Source organism: Sardina pilchardus, chromosome 11, assembly GCF_963854185.1.
Source record: "Sardina pilchardus chromosome 11, fSarPil1.1, whole genome shotgun sequence".
Classification (NCBI taxonomy): Eukaryota; Metazoa; Chordata; class Actinopteri; order Clupeiformes; family Clupeidae; genus Sardina; species Sardina pilchardus.
In genome coordinates, this window is record NC_085004.1 from 4,764,633 (window position 1) to 4,780,695 (window position 16,063).

The 16,063-nt window shown below is 45.3% G+C and overlaps 1 protein-coding gene across 1 annotated transcript in view; it reads left to right on the forward strand.

The window, feature by feature from the left end:
- Window positions 1-1,379: 1,379 nt before the first annotated feature.
- The window catches only part of LOC134096159 (gamma-aminobutyric acid receptor subunit alpha-2), a 29,912-nt gene continuing 15,228 nt past the window's right edge, over window positions 1,380-16,063 (forward strand). The window contains exons 1-6 of the mRNA XM_062549913.1: window positions 1,380-1,512; window positions 1,979-2,064; window positions 3,718-3,833; window positions 9,451-9,518; window positions 14,193-14,413; window positions 15,562-15,644. Coding sequence (XP_062405897.1) covers window positions 1,994-2,064; window positions 3,718-3,833; window positions 9,451-9,518; window positions 14,193-14,413; window positions 15,562-15,644 — 559 coding nt within the window. The 5' untranslated portion in view covers window positions 1,380-1,512; window positions 1,979-1,993. The remainder of the gene's footprint in view (window positions 1,513-1,978; window positions 2,065-3,717; window positions 3,834-9,450; window positions 9,519-14,192; window positions 14,414-15,561; window positions 15,645-16,063) is intronic.

A 16,063-nucleotide genomic window follows, 5' to 3' on the forward strand; every position in this document is an offset into this window, starting at 1 on the left:
ATGCGAGACTCGCAAAAGCCGAGCCCGTCTGGGGAGAATAAGCACGGAGGCTTTACAGTGAAAACACTGGACTCTGTGTGGACACAGCCATTCTGCAGGATGAGGAGGATATTTGTTGGCAACCTGCGCTTGCTCCATTAGGCTGACTGGTTGTCAAGTCGCTTTGATTTACTCTGCTTGGAACTCATTGTATGCGGGGCCTTATTTATGCGTCTGTCTTTCAACAATGCATAAATTCTCAGAACAGTGGAGGCAAGCAAACACATAAAATATTACAACCCTCCTTGGGAGCATGAGGACGTTTATAGCAGATTTCCCAGATTAAGATGTTGGCCTGTGTCAGTGATTTCTCCTGTCCTCCAACCATGCAGTATGCAGCTTATATGCACACCACGTACACACGTACAAACACTCGCACCATATGCAGTGCTGTCTGCACATGTGCTTTACGCACTGCTGTATTGGTAAACATACTCTCTCTCTCTCTCTCTCTCTCTCTCTCACACACACACACCCACCCACCCACCTACCCAGCACCCACACACACACACACACACACACACACACACACACAGACACACACACACACACACACACACACACACACACACACACACACACACACACACACACACACACACACACAGAGAGAGAGAGAGAGAGAGAGAGACTTTATTACTCCTCAAACTATTCTATACTCTAATTGGTGTTCTACTATAGCACTGCAGTCTGAAGTGTAAAGTATGGCACATAAAAACTATATTGTACATTTTTGGGTGGATAGGTGCATAATTGTATCCATTAGAATCCATATTGTTTTTGTTTGATTTGTTAACCAACATGCTGTTGACTAAACACTTACTGTAGTAGGCTATCTCTGCCAAAATTCTTCACAGTACCGTCATGATTACCATCACCATTAATGATTCATCCCTTTGGTATCATCAGACACACCATCATCATCAACATAATCGTCTTCATCATCGTCATCAGCGTCACCATCATGTATTATTAACAATAAAACATTAATATCGTATTTAATGATTGTGATATCCCCATAGTAACTACCTCACTCCGTCACAATCTTTTGATTTGCAAAAAAAGGCTCAGTGCACTGAACACACTGCCTTTAGGACCCTGTTGTCAACGAGCGGCTCTTTCTTTGTAGTTTTTCTTCCCTCTCACGCGCAAAATATGTATTGTGGACTCAGTGAGACCCAACCAGAGGTGAACCACTTAGTGGCGTGAGTTAGAGTTGGGGTTAGACAGAGAAGGTGATAGCCGTTGTTTATTTTTCAGACTTGGAGACGTGAGTCTCCACTAGGAATGTATGAGATTGGCACTGGAAGTAGGCTATTATACGGCTCGCCCTCTTTGCAGTTGCGCGCTCCCTTGAAATCTTCACCGACACCTCACTGAAACCATCAGTGCCGTGAGCTGTTGAGCTCAACTTTCATATATTCAGTGTTTGGATTGGGGGAAAACAACAAAGATAAGCATCTTATCCAACAGGTGAGCATGTTCATACTCTTGTTTTACTTAATTTCAGGGCTTTTGGGTGCTGACAACAATGAGCGGATGTTAAGATCTACATTTCAGTGCGTTTGGAGAATATTTGAAGAGGTAGCCAACACGTGAGTGTTTGTTTGACACTCATCCACAAGCTGTATTTGTTTTGGACGGAGGCGTTATTTTTCTTTTCTTTCTTTTTTTTAAGGAAATTACCATGCAACGGCTGGAATTTCAGTGGCAGTCAATGCACATCAAGTGGCCTTTGTTAACGTGTTACAAATATTAATGTAATGGCTGTCCACCAAGATAGCCTAAATTCTTTTACATTCACAGAAAATAAACAGTTCACGTAAAATATCTACTAAATTGTACTAAGTTGAAGATTCTTAACTGTCAGTAAGTAAATGCTACTGGAAGTGTTACAATAATTTAACCGCTTTCCTCCGTTCCGCTCCATTTTCTGTAGGTGTTCAAACCAGCAATGAGGGAGAGGGTGATCATATTCTGCCATCTGTTCTTCTGTCTGTCATTAGCTGTGCTTTTGCACTCAAGGTAAGCATTTTATTTCAATTTAGTGAAAAGAGAAAGTATTAAAGATGAGTGGTATAGCTACAGCGTCAGTCCATCAAGTTGGTCAGCAGTCCAGATTCCTGTCTTGATACACATTCATTACACTTCATTTTAAAGGTCACATCACTTTTTTTGCCCGAGTCTGGTAAGATTCTTGTTTGAATGACCATTTTAAGCAGCATGGTATAGTATAGTCCCGCACTCCTGGGACCTGGGCGATTCCTCTAGGTGGAGGCAGATTCCAGCTTCGCTGAGAGAGGAGTGTGAGGAGTAGACTACTGAATGTTTGGGGGAGCCCCGTTTCATCAAGTGCACGTTGACTGAGTTTTGTTAAATCTGATAGTACAGCGCCTGGCGCGTTGCACAAACACAACATTGATTGCTGGCCAAGCAGTGGGCTTTAACTGTGCATTTTGTTCGCTTGTTCCTTTGTTTATTACTGTATGATTGGCTATTTCGCCAAATTGCTGCCTTGGATTTAATACTCAGAAATCTCCACCTCTAAAATTCGACACTGTACACACACTTACAAACGACACGGTCCGCTAGTCACCTCCAGGCAGTACAGCCTCGGAGAGGGTGTGCAGAGACCGTGACTTTTACCTGAGCAGATTGCCTTTACCCATAAAGAATTATCTCACTTGACCTCCAGCTAAGTTTACTACCTCGTTAGTTTTGCAAAAAGCAAAATGTCGCGCTCAAATGTCATTTCATTAGGCTATTTAACATGAACGAAATGTTGAGTAGAAATAACTGTTTTGAAGCACGAATATGACCTGACTGTTAATCATGGAACAAGACATCAGATGTTAGAGGGATACATATCGACCATCAACAGTCTGCATGTTCTAATTTCATAACAAACTTTGATGTTTTATGCATTCTTGCACAGATGTCAAAGTTTCATGGAGAATCATTGTAATCTACTTTATTTAGTGGTATGGATGTATATTTTTTTCATATACTGTAGACAATATAAATGATATATATTTTATTATGAATTCATAGAAATTCACCTGGTATGAAAAAAGCTTTGAGGAAATAGGCTATTGTTGGTAACAAATATATTCTGATTGTGTTGCATGTGTCACCAGTAGACAAGGCATTGTGTTCATAGATAGGCTGGTGACAATACTAATACTGTATATTGCACAAACCTTGCTGAATGTACAAATAATTCTCATCAATTAGCTGCCATTATCCCTCAGACTCCTATGGCATGTAGAATTGAGTTCTACAGGAGTAATGGCGAAGTGGAGGACATTCATTGTGCTTTTAAGTGCTTGTAACTTACACATCAGCAATTTGCAGTGGAAGGAAGACTCGTTTACGAAAGGACACAGAGAAAGGCTTTAGGGGGGTTTGGCACATTCACTAATGCATCTGCGTAGGAAGCGAACCTTGTTGGCTGAATTCTGAGTCTGGCCAAAGATGTTTCTAATGTCTGTCTAATATTGCTGGTGGATCTGCTCAATAAATCCTCAATAGTATAATTATTATATATTAGAAAAACAGGCCCCCATCAGACCACCCCATTACATGTCAAGATGATGTAATGATAACAGCACTTCACACATTGTTGCTGCCCGTACCCTGCATGAGCAACTGGTTAACACGTATCAAAATCCCTTTTAGGTCGGTTTCTGGCGACGCCAGTACAGATGCCTTCAAGAACAACATCACACTCTTCACACGGATCCTGGACAGACTTCTGGATGGCTACGATAATCGGCTGAGACCTGGCCTTGGAGGTAAGACACGGGACCTGCTGTGCCGAGTCATGTCAATTACATTACACTGTTTAGGCCATTGTTTTTTTTTTCATTACATTCTGTATGTGGAATAACCATTTTGTTTTTTGTTTATCTACCAAATGTTATTGCTATATTGATATTGTTCCCATTTCCCCCATTCACTTCATATCAGAAGTGACTCACTTATTTCATCACTGGTGGCAACTTGAACGGCAGTAGCAATCTCCTTCTGTAAACACATTGATGATAGCTGAACTCTGATCTGTGCCAGTTCCATTTAGGCCAGTGCCAAAAGCATCAGCTCAAGTTTCAGATGACCAAACATCATGAATAAGGAATGGCAAGAGTTGAAACACGGGCAAAGATCCTTGTTTTTACAGGAGCTGTAAACTGCCTTTGTTATCCCTAATCTCCTGCTGCTGCATTGAAACTTGTGTTATTAAAAGAAAGAAAACAAAACAGAAAGAAAATCCAATAAATTGGGCTCAGTGTCCGTTTCACACCTCCACTGTCCCACCGGCTCCCTCAGGCCATTCATCTTCCTGTCCTGCCTCCTTGCTGATCTTTCACATGCACACTTTGACCCCCCCAAGCCTGACCATTAGCACTCTGGGGTCATCATTAGGGTGTAGTGAGCTCCCTGTAGATCTCTCGTTAGTTGATTGGACACTATCATTTGTTCTTGATCCATGTGGTCAGTGTCAGGGGTCAACCCTCAGAGACCCATCTGATTGGGAGGTCATCCCAAAGCAGTGCTGTCAGCTGATTTGGATGATTCAAGTGCGGACCCAAGCCCATTGCTCTTAGAGAAGTGGCCCTTGCTTATGTTACTGCACTGAGCTGACTCAGGCCCAGCCCCCCCTTTCTCAACCATCACTTATTCCTTAAAGCTAATGAGAGCAGATGAAATTGTTGCGATGCGAGAGCAGCCAATCGGTGCACATTAAAAGACACAAGCGCTCGTGTCCATCCAGACGAGCAGAGAGGAGGGGAAACAGACGTGAAGTGATTGGGTTTGTCTGGCAGTCTGTCAGCAGCTCAGCCTCTTACTCACCCTGACACAGGGCCGCCCCATCCATCGGAGAAACCAATCAAAGTGCCATGAGCGCAAGAGTGACGAGTCATCACCGGCAGCAGCGCTAGCGGCTCGGCCAGACGGCCTGGGGTGGGGTGGGGTGGGGTGGGGTGCAGTAGGGGGGCATGGCAGCTCATCCACACTCAATCCAACGTGGCCACAAACATGGCTGACATTTAGATGCCACGGCCAGAGCACGAGTACAGTGTTCCTCTGAGGCAGGCTGATGAAATGAAACAAATCCACAGCTGAAGCTCCACTGACTTCACCTCATCTCATTTAAACTGACGAGCGGCTTCACCAGCATTGCCTCAAGTCCGCATGCTGTTAAAGCACAGCCTTGAAAAGAGAGGGACGGTTGTGTAGGATACTAACATGCAGGTATTTATACTGCAGGATCCTTTATAACTCAAGAGATGTCACGATGCACCCAGTAAACATGTGGTAGTCATGGTAATCGGTTGGCATCGCTAGCTCTAGTCTTCTACTGACTGATTGCCATGCCCACTTCTACAAAGTATTTATAGAACATCATCTGTGATACATCGTTTAGATAGACGCAGGTGAAGCCAATGGTGCTTGATGGTCTGTCACGTAGTATGGTTTGGTCAACTTCAAAGCACTCAGGGCCATGTGAACATATTGCCCATATGTCAAGCTCATCTGACACTGAATACAGATAGTGTGTGTGTGTAGAATCCACCATTAGGGTACATAGATGGACTTTGATCATGTACACAGATGTAGGCCTACTTGTCCATCTCTTGTTCCCACAGGGTTGCTTAGTAACCTACTGTATTTTTTCAGGGTCAGAGAGTTTTCAGGTGTCCCACAATCTTGGGAAGGGATCAAAGGCTCTCGTATTTTATCTTGCCTCTCAGGCCCGAGATGTCATAAGATGTACAGGAGTAATATTGCTATGACATTTTGGAAGAGTTGCTATGGCATTTTCATTTTCTTCACAGTGGTAAGAGAGATGATTTATGCTAAACTCAGGGATCCCAAGGGTCATGGAATTTCTTGAATATCATGGAATTTTAATAAAGTCTATTCCAGACATGGAAATTCGGGAAGTACATCAGTTTTGGGGCAAAGTCAGGGAATATCAGGACTATTTGTTATAGCAAATGAAAATGTTGCCAAAATACATAAACACAAATATATCTCCACACACGGCATCTGTGATTATCATGTTACTAACTTTTTCCATTACAGCTTGCTTGAGTGGTTGTGGTTAGCCCTACATTGTTCTTTCAATGCTCAGTTATTTATCTCCCAAATGGTCATGAAAAGTCAGGAAATAGTCATGGAATTACATTTGACTCAGAGTAGGAACTCTGTATGCTTTGGGTTTCATTTCTTGCGCTCACGATTGAAAGAAAATGTCCTGTTCTCCGAGTAAAGAGCACAGATTTCCTGTGGCCGCTTGCTATGTAATTGCGACTTAAACACACTGTGGGTCAGAGACACAGATGGGGAAGATGTTGTGGTTGCAGTCAAAGGAAATGGCGTGTCATTATCCCTTATTATCCAATCACAGCATGGCCTAACAGCTGATCAGCTTTGATGAAGGCACAGAGAGGTTGTGAATTTTTTGTCTTTGAAAAGGTGAAAGGGTCCACAACGCCCCCCCCAATCCCACCATCCCCCTTCCCCAAGACTTCACCTCCGTCGTTGGCACGCACTCAGATGGCATGGGCAGTAGCACCTCCTCGGGGTGATTAAGGTTTGCGAGCGAATCAGAGAGCAATCCCTCAACATTGGCTGAGCGGTGCAGTTATCAGCGCCGGTCAGGGGATTTAATGATCTAATAAAAATCACATTTCAGGGCAGCATAGGCCGGCCCTTTCATTATTATTCTGTCCTCAAGAGTGGGCTATTGATTGAGTTGAAGGTGATTTTTGTCGCCGGTTCCCCAGCCCAGCAGGTATTAGGCCCCCAATTGCAGGATGATGATAAACAGCATGGGTGGGGGCTGTTAATCGATGATAGGAAGTGAATGATGGTGTGAAGCAGCACAATAAAAACTCCACACAGGAGTCCCTTGGGGGGGTGGGGGGGGGGGGGGGGGGGGGGGTATGGTGCCTGGAGGGGTAGGGTATGTGGTGGTGGTGGTACAGCTGCAGACTCTTCATTTGGGAATACAAGGCCAGTGCAGCAGGCTGAGACGGTGCCATAACATACTTACAGAAGCTAAGGGCACCTTCACGATAACATTGTTGTAAATGGTTTTGAACATGGACTGCAGAGAATTTGCTTTGGAGAGCAATTTTTTTAATGTAAAAAAAAATCCCAGTTACGTGTTACAGCTCTAATTTAGCATCCGTGGCCAATCAGTGGAAATAAAGTCCATGCATGCATTGTGAGGGCTGAGCTATGCCAGAGGGATGTGTTGTTGGTTATTATTTAAGACTTAAATGGATGTTGGCATGCTATCGTCCATAAGCTGGAGCGGGATCATTAGGGGCGGTTGGAGTGTGAATTGGCAGCAGGTGAGAGAGGTGCAGGTGTCCACGTTTGTCAGCTGGCTCTGGTTGAAGCGCAGACAGGGTGCATGCATAACCATGTGTGTGGGGCTGCTGCTATTAGTGTAGTGCTTTCAAAACCAACCAACCCCCCCCTTCCCCCCCCCCAACACACACACACACACACACACACACACACACACACACACACTGTCATATATTCGCCATCTAAATTCCACCCCCTTTCCAACCCAACCCCCACCCAGCCCCCCCCCCCAGAACCTTGGTGCCTGCGCTTGTCCCAGAAGGACCCAGCCGCCGCTGGAAATTTAAATTCAGGCAGGCCCGCAGCCACCCTCATCTCATCTGTTATGGCAGACAACCCCCCTGCCCCCCCCCCCCCCCCCCCCCCAACACACACACACACACACACACACTCTCTCTTTGGGTTAGCAGGCATAAACGTTTGAGCATCCGCTGTTTAGAAAGTGGGAGTTCTCATGCAATGTCTCATCGCCCCCCCCAGCCCCCTAATACATTGTTGTTGTTTCTTCAGCAACCCCTCATTTTGACTGGGAGAGAAGCAGGCACACACGTCATCTCCATCTGTCCTGGCACATTCTGATATTTCTGGGCATATATGAATACTAAGGGGTGAGGGGAGAAAAACACAGGCATCAAGGTCTTTCAAAGCAGTTCTGAGGATTCTTTGCCATGAATAAACCAACCTACATTACATATCTATTAATAAAACAGACTAGCATCCTCGGGCATTGAATGCACTCTAGATTTTTTAAATAGTAAATCAAAATCCCTGAAGGCATTAGCTTTGTATTTAAGCATTGTGTGTGTATGTGCTTATCAGACATGTGCAACATGCTCTTATTTTGTTTTTATTAGGTGTGTGTGTGTGTGTGTGTGTGTGTGTGTGTGTGTGTTTGCAGAGTAACGGGGTCATATTTCTTCATAAGACAATTAGATGACAGCACTCATTAGTTGTCTTGTTGCAACCTTTCATTCCCTCCTGTGTCTCTAAATCACTTTTGGGAAGTAGATGGTCGGGCGCACCTACCATTTTGAAATGAAATAGATGGCCCCTTGTTTCTTCTGCGTTTGGTGTTTAATATAGAAACACCTGCACATATGGTCACAAAGACACACACATACACACACACACACACACACACACACACACACACACACATATGCACACACAGATGGTTGCACACACACACACCATCACACATTCACAATCTCACACATAGACTCACAATCATGTACACAACTGCACACACACACACATACCCACACATACCCACACATACCCACACACCCCACGCATACACGCGCACATAGAGGAGCATGCTATTAGAAATGCGTCAGCATGGCTGGGACTCTGTGTAAATTACCCTTATTGCCTGTTCCATTTGATCTATATGGGTTTGTAAATGAATAGGCTCTGGAGGTAGATGTTCTCCTCCCCTCCCTCCTGCCATATAAGGGGGGAGTGCTGGCTTGGGTACTCCTGCTTGATAGCACTTTGTTTAGCCTAATGAACAGCTCTTTACAATGGAGGGGAGTCTCAAGTCAGAGAGGGGGATAAATAAGGGAGGCTTGGGGGCGTGTGTGTGTGTGTGTGTGTGTGTGTGTGTGTGTGTGTGTGTGTGTGTGTTGGGTGGCAGAGTGAGCCCTCTGGATCAGGAAAGCGCTGGCGCAAACCTTTTCATGATAGACCAACATAAACGCAGGCTGGGGAAACTGCAGAAAAGTGCCCCTATCGAGGCACAGGGCAGCTCCTAAAGAGAAGAGGACAAATCCTGTGGTTTGTTATGAAACGATAACTAGGGGGAAACCACAGAGTTGAAGCCATTTACTTGGAATAGCTGGTTGTCATGGACAAACTGCCATGGCAGTCTGTGCAGCGGCGGTGTGTGATTGTGTAAGAGCAGCAGCAAAGTGAAACACATTAAAGTTGCTTCAAGTTTCAGGGACAAAAGGAGGGGAAGAACCGTTGGTGTTTTTTCTTTCCTCATCGTGTCCTTGTTTTCTTTCTCTCCCCCTCCTCTAATTGTAGATCGGATAACAGAGGTGACAACAAATATCTACGTCACCAGCTTTGGTCCTGTGTCAGACACAGACATGGTAAGAGCTCCTCTTTCTCTTCTATTAGTATCTCTGTGTTGACAATTAAAACTGAATCACTCATGCTCAACTACGTATATAAAGTATTCAAATAATGAATTATTACACAAATAAATAAAATACATAAGTGAAGTACAAAGGGAGAGATAGTAGAATATAGCTTGTGAGTAAATAAAAACAACAGGAAAGCCCATTACAGACACATTATCTACAGTGGTCTCTTCAAGTTAACGTGTTTAGAGTGTCATTTGAGTGGAGCTTAACACATAATTCCCTCTCCGTCCTTCTTTGTGTTGGTCGGTGGATAGTTCTTTATTGGTGCCTCAGTATAATTTGCAGCACAATAATGAGACGTGTGCTGAAGGACAGTTCTCATATCCTGGGTGTGGCGTCGCTCCTCTCCTGGAGTCTTGACGAGAGAAAAGCGCTTCCCTGGCATCTGACAGCCCCTGTGCAACAATTAATTTTGATTTTTAATTTCAGATAAAACAGTGTTTGATGTGAATGGATTGCATGTCTAAACACACACACACACACACACACACACACACACACACACACACACACACACAGCCATGCACACACACACACACACACACACACACACACACACACACACACACACACACATCTGGCTAGTGGCTACAATATTAATTTCAGCCTTGAAGCTGTAAGGCAGGGAGACCCTGGTATTAGAGTACTCAGCATCTTAATTCCCCGCTTGATCCTTTCGCTTTCGTTTCTCCAACGTCTTCACAGAGCAGCAGACAGAAAGATCTGGATTGCCCTCTAAACAAACTGAGGGGGCCACTAATTGCCCCTAATGGGAGAAGCTGCATGGCAGAGCTAAGAGACGGAGCTCTCTAAGTGGCCTGGCTCCGTATCGTGCCCGACTCCAGAGAATGATGCTTCAGGCCTCCTGAGCTTGTCTGATGATGAGTCAGTAGGATTGCATATAGCTTGTCTACCACATGTGCAGACGTAAAGCAAAATGATGGAGTCCACTTCCATATTAGGAATGCTGTAGAAGTATTAGGGGTGGAACAGCACTCACAAGTCACGATTTGGTATATACACCTCTCGATTGATTGATGGTTGAGGTCTTGAAGCCAAGTTCATTTTTGCAGTAAGCTGGCCGTAAGTACTGTTAGCCTAACATTCACTGAAAATATTACTGATGCTCAACACATAGAAGCAGGAATAGTATTTTGAGAAGGTGTCAAATGTTTTCTGGTGTTAATTAACTGCCACTTAAAATGTTTGGGAACTCACATTTAAAGCATGATCCACACGCAAAAAAGCCTACTGTTAATTGCTATTTAAAACTGCAAATGGTACATTCTCTACAAACCTGTGTTGAACATGTTTTTAAACCTAAATTGTTCGGTATATTTGTACCTTTACACCCCTAATAAATAAGCAAAGGTATTGGATTATGTTAGGTTTGACTGTTAGGTGTAAGGATTCTTAGAATCTTAAAAGTCTGGGACAACACCAGCAATAGGTCTCTTTGTAGTCTTGAGGTTTATTTTTAGTTTGATTGTGAGTACGGTGTACAGTACTGTTTATCAAGGAATATTAAACATACTTCATTTCTAACATCTGGATCATCCATAAACACCATTCTTACCAAATGCATGGCAGTTAAAAGTGTGTGCCTCTGTGAAGACGTCAACTCAACCCCCTAAACCCACTTGCTTGACTCTGCTACAGCACATATCCCCTTGGGCCTTCCCATTTCTTTTGTGAGCTCATGCTCCTCACTGTGCTTTATTCAGAGGGGGAAGGATGTAGCCAGTGTTCAATTCTGACGCTCTGTAAGTGGGTAAAAGAGATAGGCCATATGTGCCGCTTTGCCCTCGTCTCATAGCTCATCTCATTCACTGACTCCCCCCCCCCCTCCTTCCTCCCTCCAAGATAGATGTTCCGCTGTGAAAAACCTTCTCTCACTCACTCTTTGATATATTTTCCATTCGTTTTCAAAAGGCAAAACTGGCTCTTTTTTAACAGCCTTGTTCTGCCGTGCTCGTATATTTCCCTCCATTTCTTATTCAGGTAGCACATTAGTCACCTGTTTACTGCCACTGAAATGGATTCCATCCCCACCCAGGGTCGCATATAGTCCTCTTTCACAGATGCAGTTTTATATCTAATGAATAACTTAAAATGCTGTTTTTGTTTTGAAGCCATTTTTATAGAAAACGGGCCCTTCAATGTTGTTGTTTCGGGAGTTTTATTTTTTTTGGTTTTGGTCTTTAGTTCATTGCAAGCAGCAGTGTCAATACATCATCTGCAGCGTACTCCAAATGATCCTCTCAGTCATGCAAAGTCGTCTGTCCCCCCAGTCCACTCCGAACATGACACACAAAAACATTCATCAGTCATCAGCCCTGTTTCATACACACACCTATTAACCGGCGTGCGTTGGAAATGGCTGACTCCATGAATCTTAGAGGCTGATTAATGACTTCCCCCATAGCTGTCTCAAAAAGTATTTCAAAGACGCTTCCTAACTAGGCGTCAGCCAACTTGAAGGCTGGCAAAATGCCCACACCATACTGGATTAGCCACAGCAGTCAGTGGACCCTCGAACCAGGCAAGTAAACTGATGAAGACATGAGCTCCACGATTCCTTATAGACTCTCTTCGTCGCAGTTTTCTAGTAGAAAACAGAAGGAGGGGTACCGAAAGCAGATGAGAAGCCATGGACAGGTGTGGGCAGGATCCGGCCCTAAGCTGGCCCAACCCCATCACATTAGGCCCACGTCTGTCCCCCTTTCTGCGACCGCGTTGCCACTTTAATGAGGCCTAATGAGGCGTGAGTCTACGGCATTTTGTAAACAACCTGGAGGAGGTTAGGGAGTAATTTAGCACGGCCCTGGCTCCTGTGGCCAGCACGAGAGCGGCTCCAGGTGCTGCAGCGCTCCCCTGCCATTAGAGGGATCATTTGACTGAGCCTGCCCTGCCGCCAGTCCTATGCCTGCATGCCTCATTTCAAAGGGACACTCTCTCTCTCTCTCTCTCTCTCTCTCTCTCTCTCTCTCTCTCTCTCTCTCTCTCTCGCCGTTTTCATCTTCTCTGGATAAAACTCCTCCTCTTTCCACTGCGTAAACTGATTACAGTACTTCTACTCTCTATACCACAGCTGTTCCAATGTCCAAAGTCCCTCACCAATAAGCTAGAAATAAAGTGCCCCCCTTCCCACCCCACCCCACCCACTCATTTCCCCTTCACCCCCCACCGCCGCCTCCATTTGCCCTCCATAGAATGTCTGTTTTGTCTGTGCGTGATAGCGCCGCACACATTCATGGGGCTCTGTCAGAGTAGCACTGGCGGCCAGAGCTGGGATGACAAATGCTTAAGCTGCTCTAGTCTCTTAAGATGCTGTCATCCACATGTATGATAAAGATCCCCACACCTCGGGCGGCGGCCCCCCCGCCTGCAGCGGCCCATGATGGATCTGCGGCAGCTTTTGTCTCCCTTTTGGCCCCGGCTCAGCGGGGCCCCCTACTGTTGTGGCTGCTGCCTTGCCATGCGTTACTGTTTATCTCATCCCGCCGACACAAGGGAGGATAAGACGCACACGCGCGCACACAAACACACACACACACACATATACACACACACACACACACACACGTAATATATTCAGAAACATACACACATTCAAAGAGAAGAGGAGAGATTGTGTGAAAGATAGTGTGCTAGAGATTGTAGGTTTTTATGTTAGATTTATTTTTTTCAAACTGAAGGCCAAAAGTTGTCAGTATCGGGGAAACTGTGATAAATGGCAATTATATTTGACTCCACAGTGCAATGTTGAAATACATAGAAGATAGACTTTCAGTATTTTATTAAGTCCACTGTATATACACACACATGACACACACATACACACTCACGTATGAACACACACATGCGCGCTCAAACACACAGCCAGCCATCATGCCTATTAATGGTGTTTGCCTCTGAGCAACACAGAGAGCGTGTGTGCTATAAGAATGGAGTGGAGGATGAAGTGAAGCAGAGAGAGAGGAGGAGGGGAGGAAAGGAAAGGAGGAGGGGAAGGGGGCGGAAGGGCAAAGAGAGCTGTGGCTTGTTTGGCTTCTGGATTGCATTCTGGGCCCCAGGGCCTCGACCGGGACCCGGCACAACCGGGTCGGACGGGGACACGTCAGCGGAGCGGCGTACGGAGCGAGGCCAGGGAGCGTGCGCCAGACTGCACCTGTTAAATAACCCCCCACCCCTCCTCCAGCCCTCCTCCAGCGGCCTGCCGTGCTCATAAAGAAGGGGCTAGTTTTCCTGTGTGCTGTTTCACTGCCCCCACTGGTGTCGTTTGCGTAACGGGTGACAGCGAGCGTGTGTGTTTTTTATGGACTGGGGCAGGCCTTTGTAGCCGCTTCACAAAGTGCACATGACAGCGTGTTTGTGTTTTTCATGCGGCGTGCTGTAACATGCGCCACTGCCTGCTAATGGCCCCCACATAAAGCTGCAGGAGCCTCAGAGCCACGGGGACATTTAGGGGTGGGAGGTGATCAGCACCAAATCATAGCCAGAGAGTTATGAGCGAGAGATGATGTGTCTGTCAGTGGCGTTGTTTGGACAGCCGTGACTGTGCTGCTGATGCATGGTCACCGTGACGGCTGAGTAATGGCCTCATGTCTGACCTGACAGGAGTACACAATAGATGTCTTCTTCCGCCAAAGTTGGAAGGATGAGAGGCTCAAATTCAATGGGCCAATGAACATCCTGCGCCTCAACAACCTCATGGCCAGCAAGATCTGGACACCAGACACCTTCTTCCACAATGGCAAGAAATCGGTTGCCCACAACATGACCATGCCCAACAAGCTACTGAGAATCCAGGACGACGGCACCTTGCTCTACACAATGAGGTAGGCTACAGTGGAGAGTGGAGACTTCATCTCACCGTTGCAATAGACTCAGGTCCATGCATGAACTGTCTCTGCTGCTTTGACGCTGTATGCTACTGCCAAATCAGACAGGTGACTAAATCATTGAGAGGACTTTTTTTAGGCATCTACACTGCACTGTAAAATAACGCAATTGATTGGATAAAAGCACTGTAAGAACCACTTTTCAGAACCAATGAGGGCACTGAAAGTGGCCAAAGGAAATCTTGAAGCTGTCAAAAGTATAACAATTGATTAAAGAACCCTTGTAGACCTAATAAATCTGACAATGCTTAATATGGAAAAGTTTCACTTCAATGTAATATCCTGTGGACAAGCATATCACAGTAGGCCCACTAGGCCCAGACTTCCATGAAGCAGAGTAGCTAATCAAAAGTCCACATACGATTGGAAGTATTATCAGCCTGGGGATATCAGGAGCCTTTCAGCATGTGCTAAATGACAACATGCCTACTCTAAAGAGCGGAGTAGTTGGGTGAGTGTTAAAGAAGTGGTTTTACTCTAATGGGAACATGCTTTTGTGTGATCCTTGCTTAACATTTAAAGGGCACTCTGAGTCATAGTTCTCTCCCTTCACTCTGGCTTCCTCTCTGGCTTTTTCTCTGCACCTGAAATTGCCTTCTTTCCCCTTCATTCTGCCTGGGCACACGCTGAAAATGTTAAAGTGCTCCTGAATCAATAAGAGAGAGATTTAGTGCGGAGCCAGTGGCAGGCCGTTACTTGTGACAGGAGCTATTATTGTGAGTAGTGGGCCTCCGTAGATGTCACGCAGGGCCTTTGTGCCACCGGCCCAATTGACTGACTTTAGAGGAACATGCTGGGAGACGAGGGCAGCCAAATTTCCCCAGAGCTGCCCTATGGAGGGGGCCAATGTGTCTAAGCCAACATCTCAATGCATCACTTTTTGTCAGATGCATCAGATGTGTTCCTTCCACTGTGATTCTGTTGAGGTGGTTATCAAGCTATGAATTGATTATGATGTTTACAATACAGATGTCTTTCTTCTGTGAATCTCTTCTAACGCTCTCTCTTTTTCCTCTCTTTCTTTCTCTTTCTCTCTCTCTCTCTCTCTCTCTCTTTCTCCCCTCCACTCTTTCTCTCTCTCATAGGTTGACAGTGCATGCAGAGTGTCCGATGCACCTTGAGGACTTCCCCATGGACTTCCATTCCTGCCCTCTCAAATTTGGCAGCTGTAAGGACCCTCTGCACACACCTTCCAAGGCACACTGTTATGCTGCGACCGTAATTAATATGTAAAGCACAACAACCCAAAGTTTATGCAGCCTTTCCTAATGAATTTGGGTGAAGTTTATGCTCATCATAACTTGTGTCATAGACAGGTTTACTCTTCCAGTAATGCGCTGTGGTAAATTCAAAGGCCTGCTGTACTAAACATCTGGCTCGTAGTTAGAGATCTATATGCCTTGACAGGCACTGTTATGGAAATAAGATCAATGATAAAAGTTCATGATTCAAATCGGGGGCAAAATGCCTACCGTGCAGTTCCCTGATATAAATAGTGTTACCATCTCCCAAACAATCCAAGGGGTGCTAATTTGTAACTGGGTCCTGACATCAAATGTCAGAATGAGTGAATGCGTCCTGAGTGCA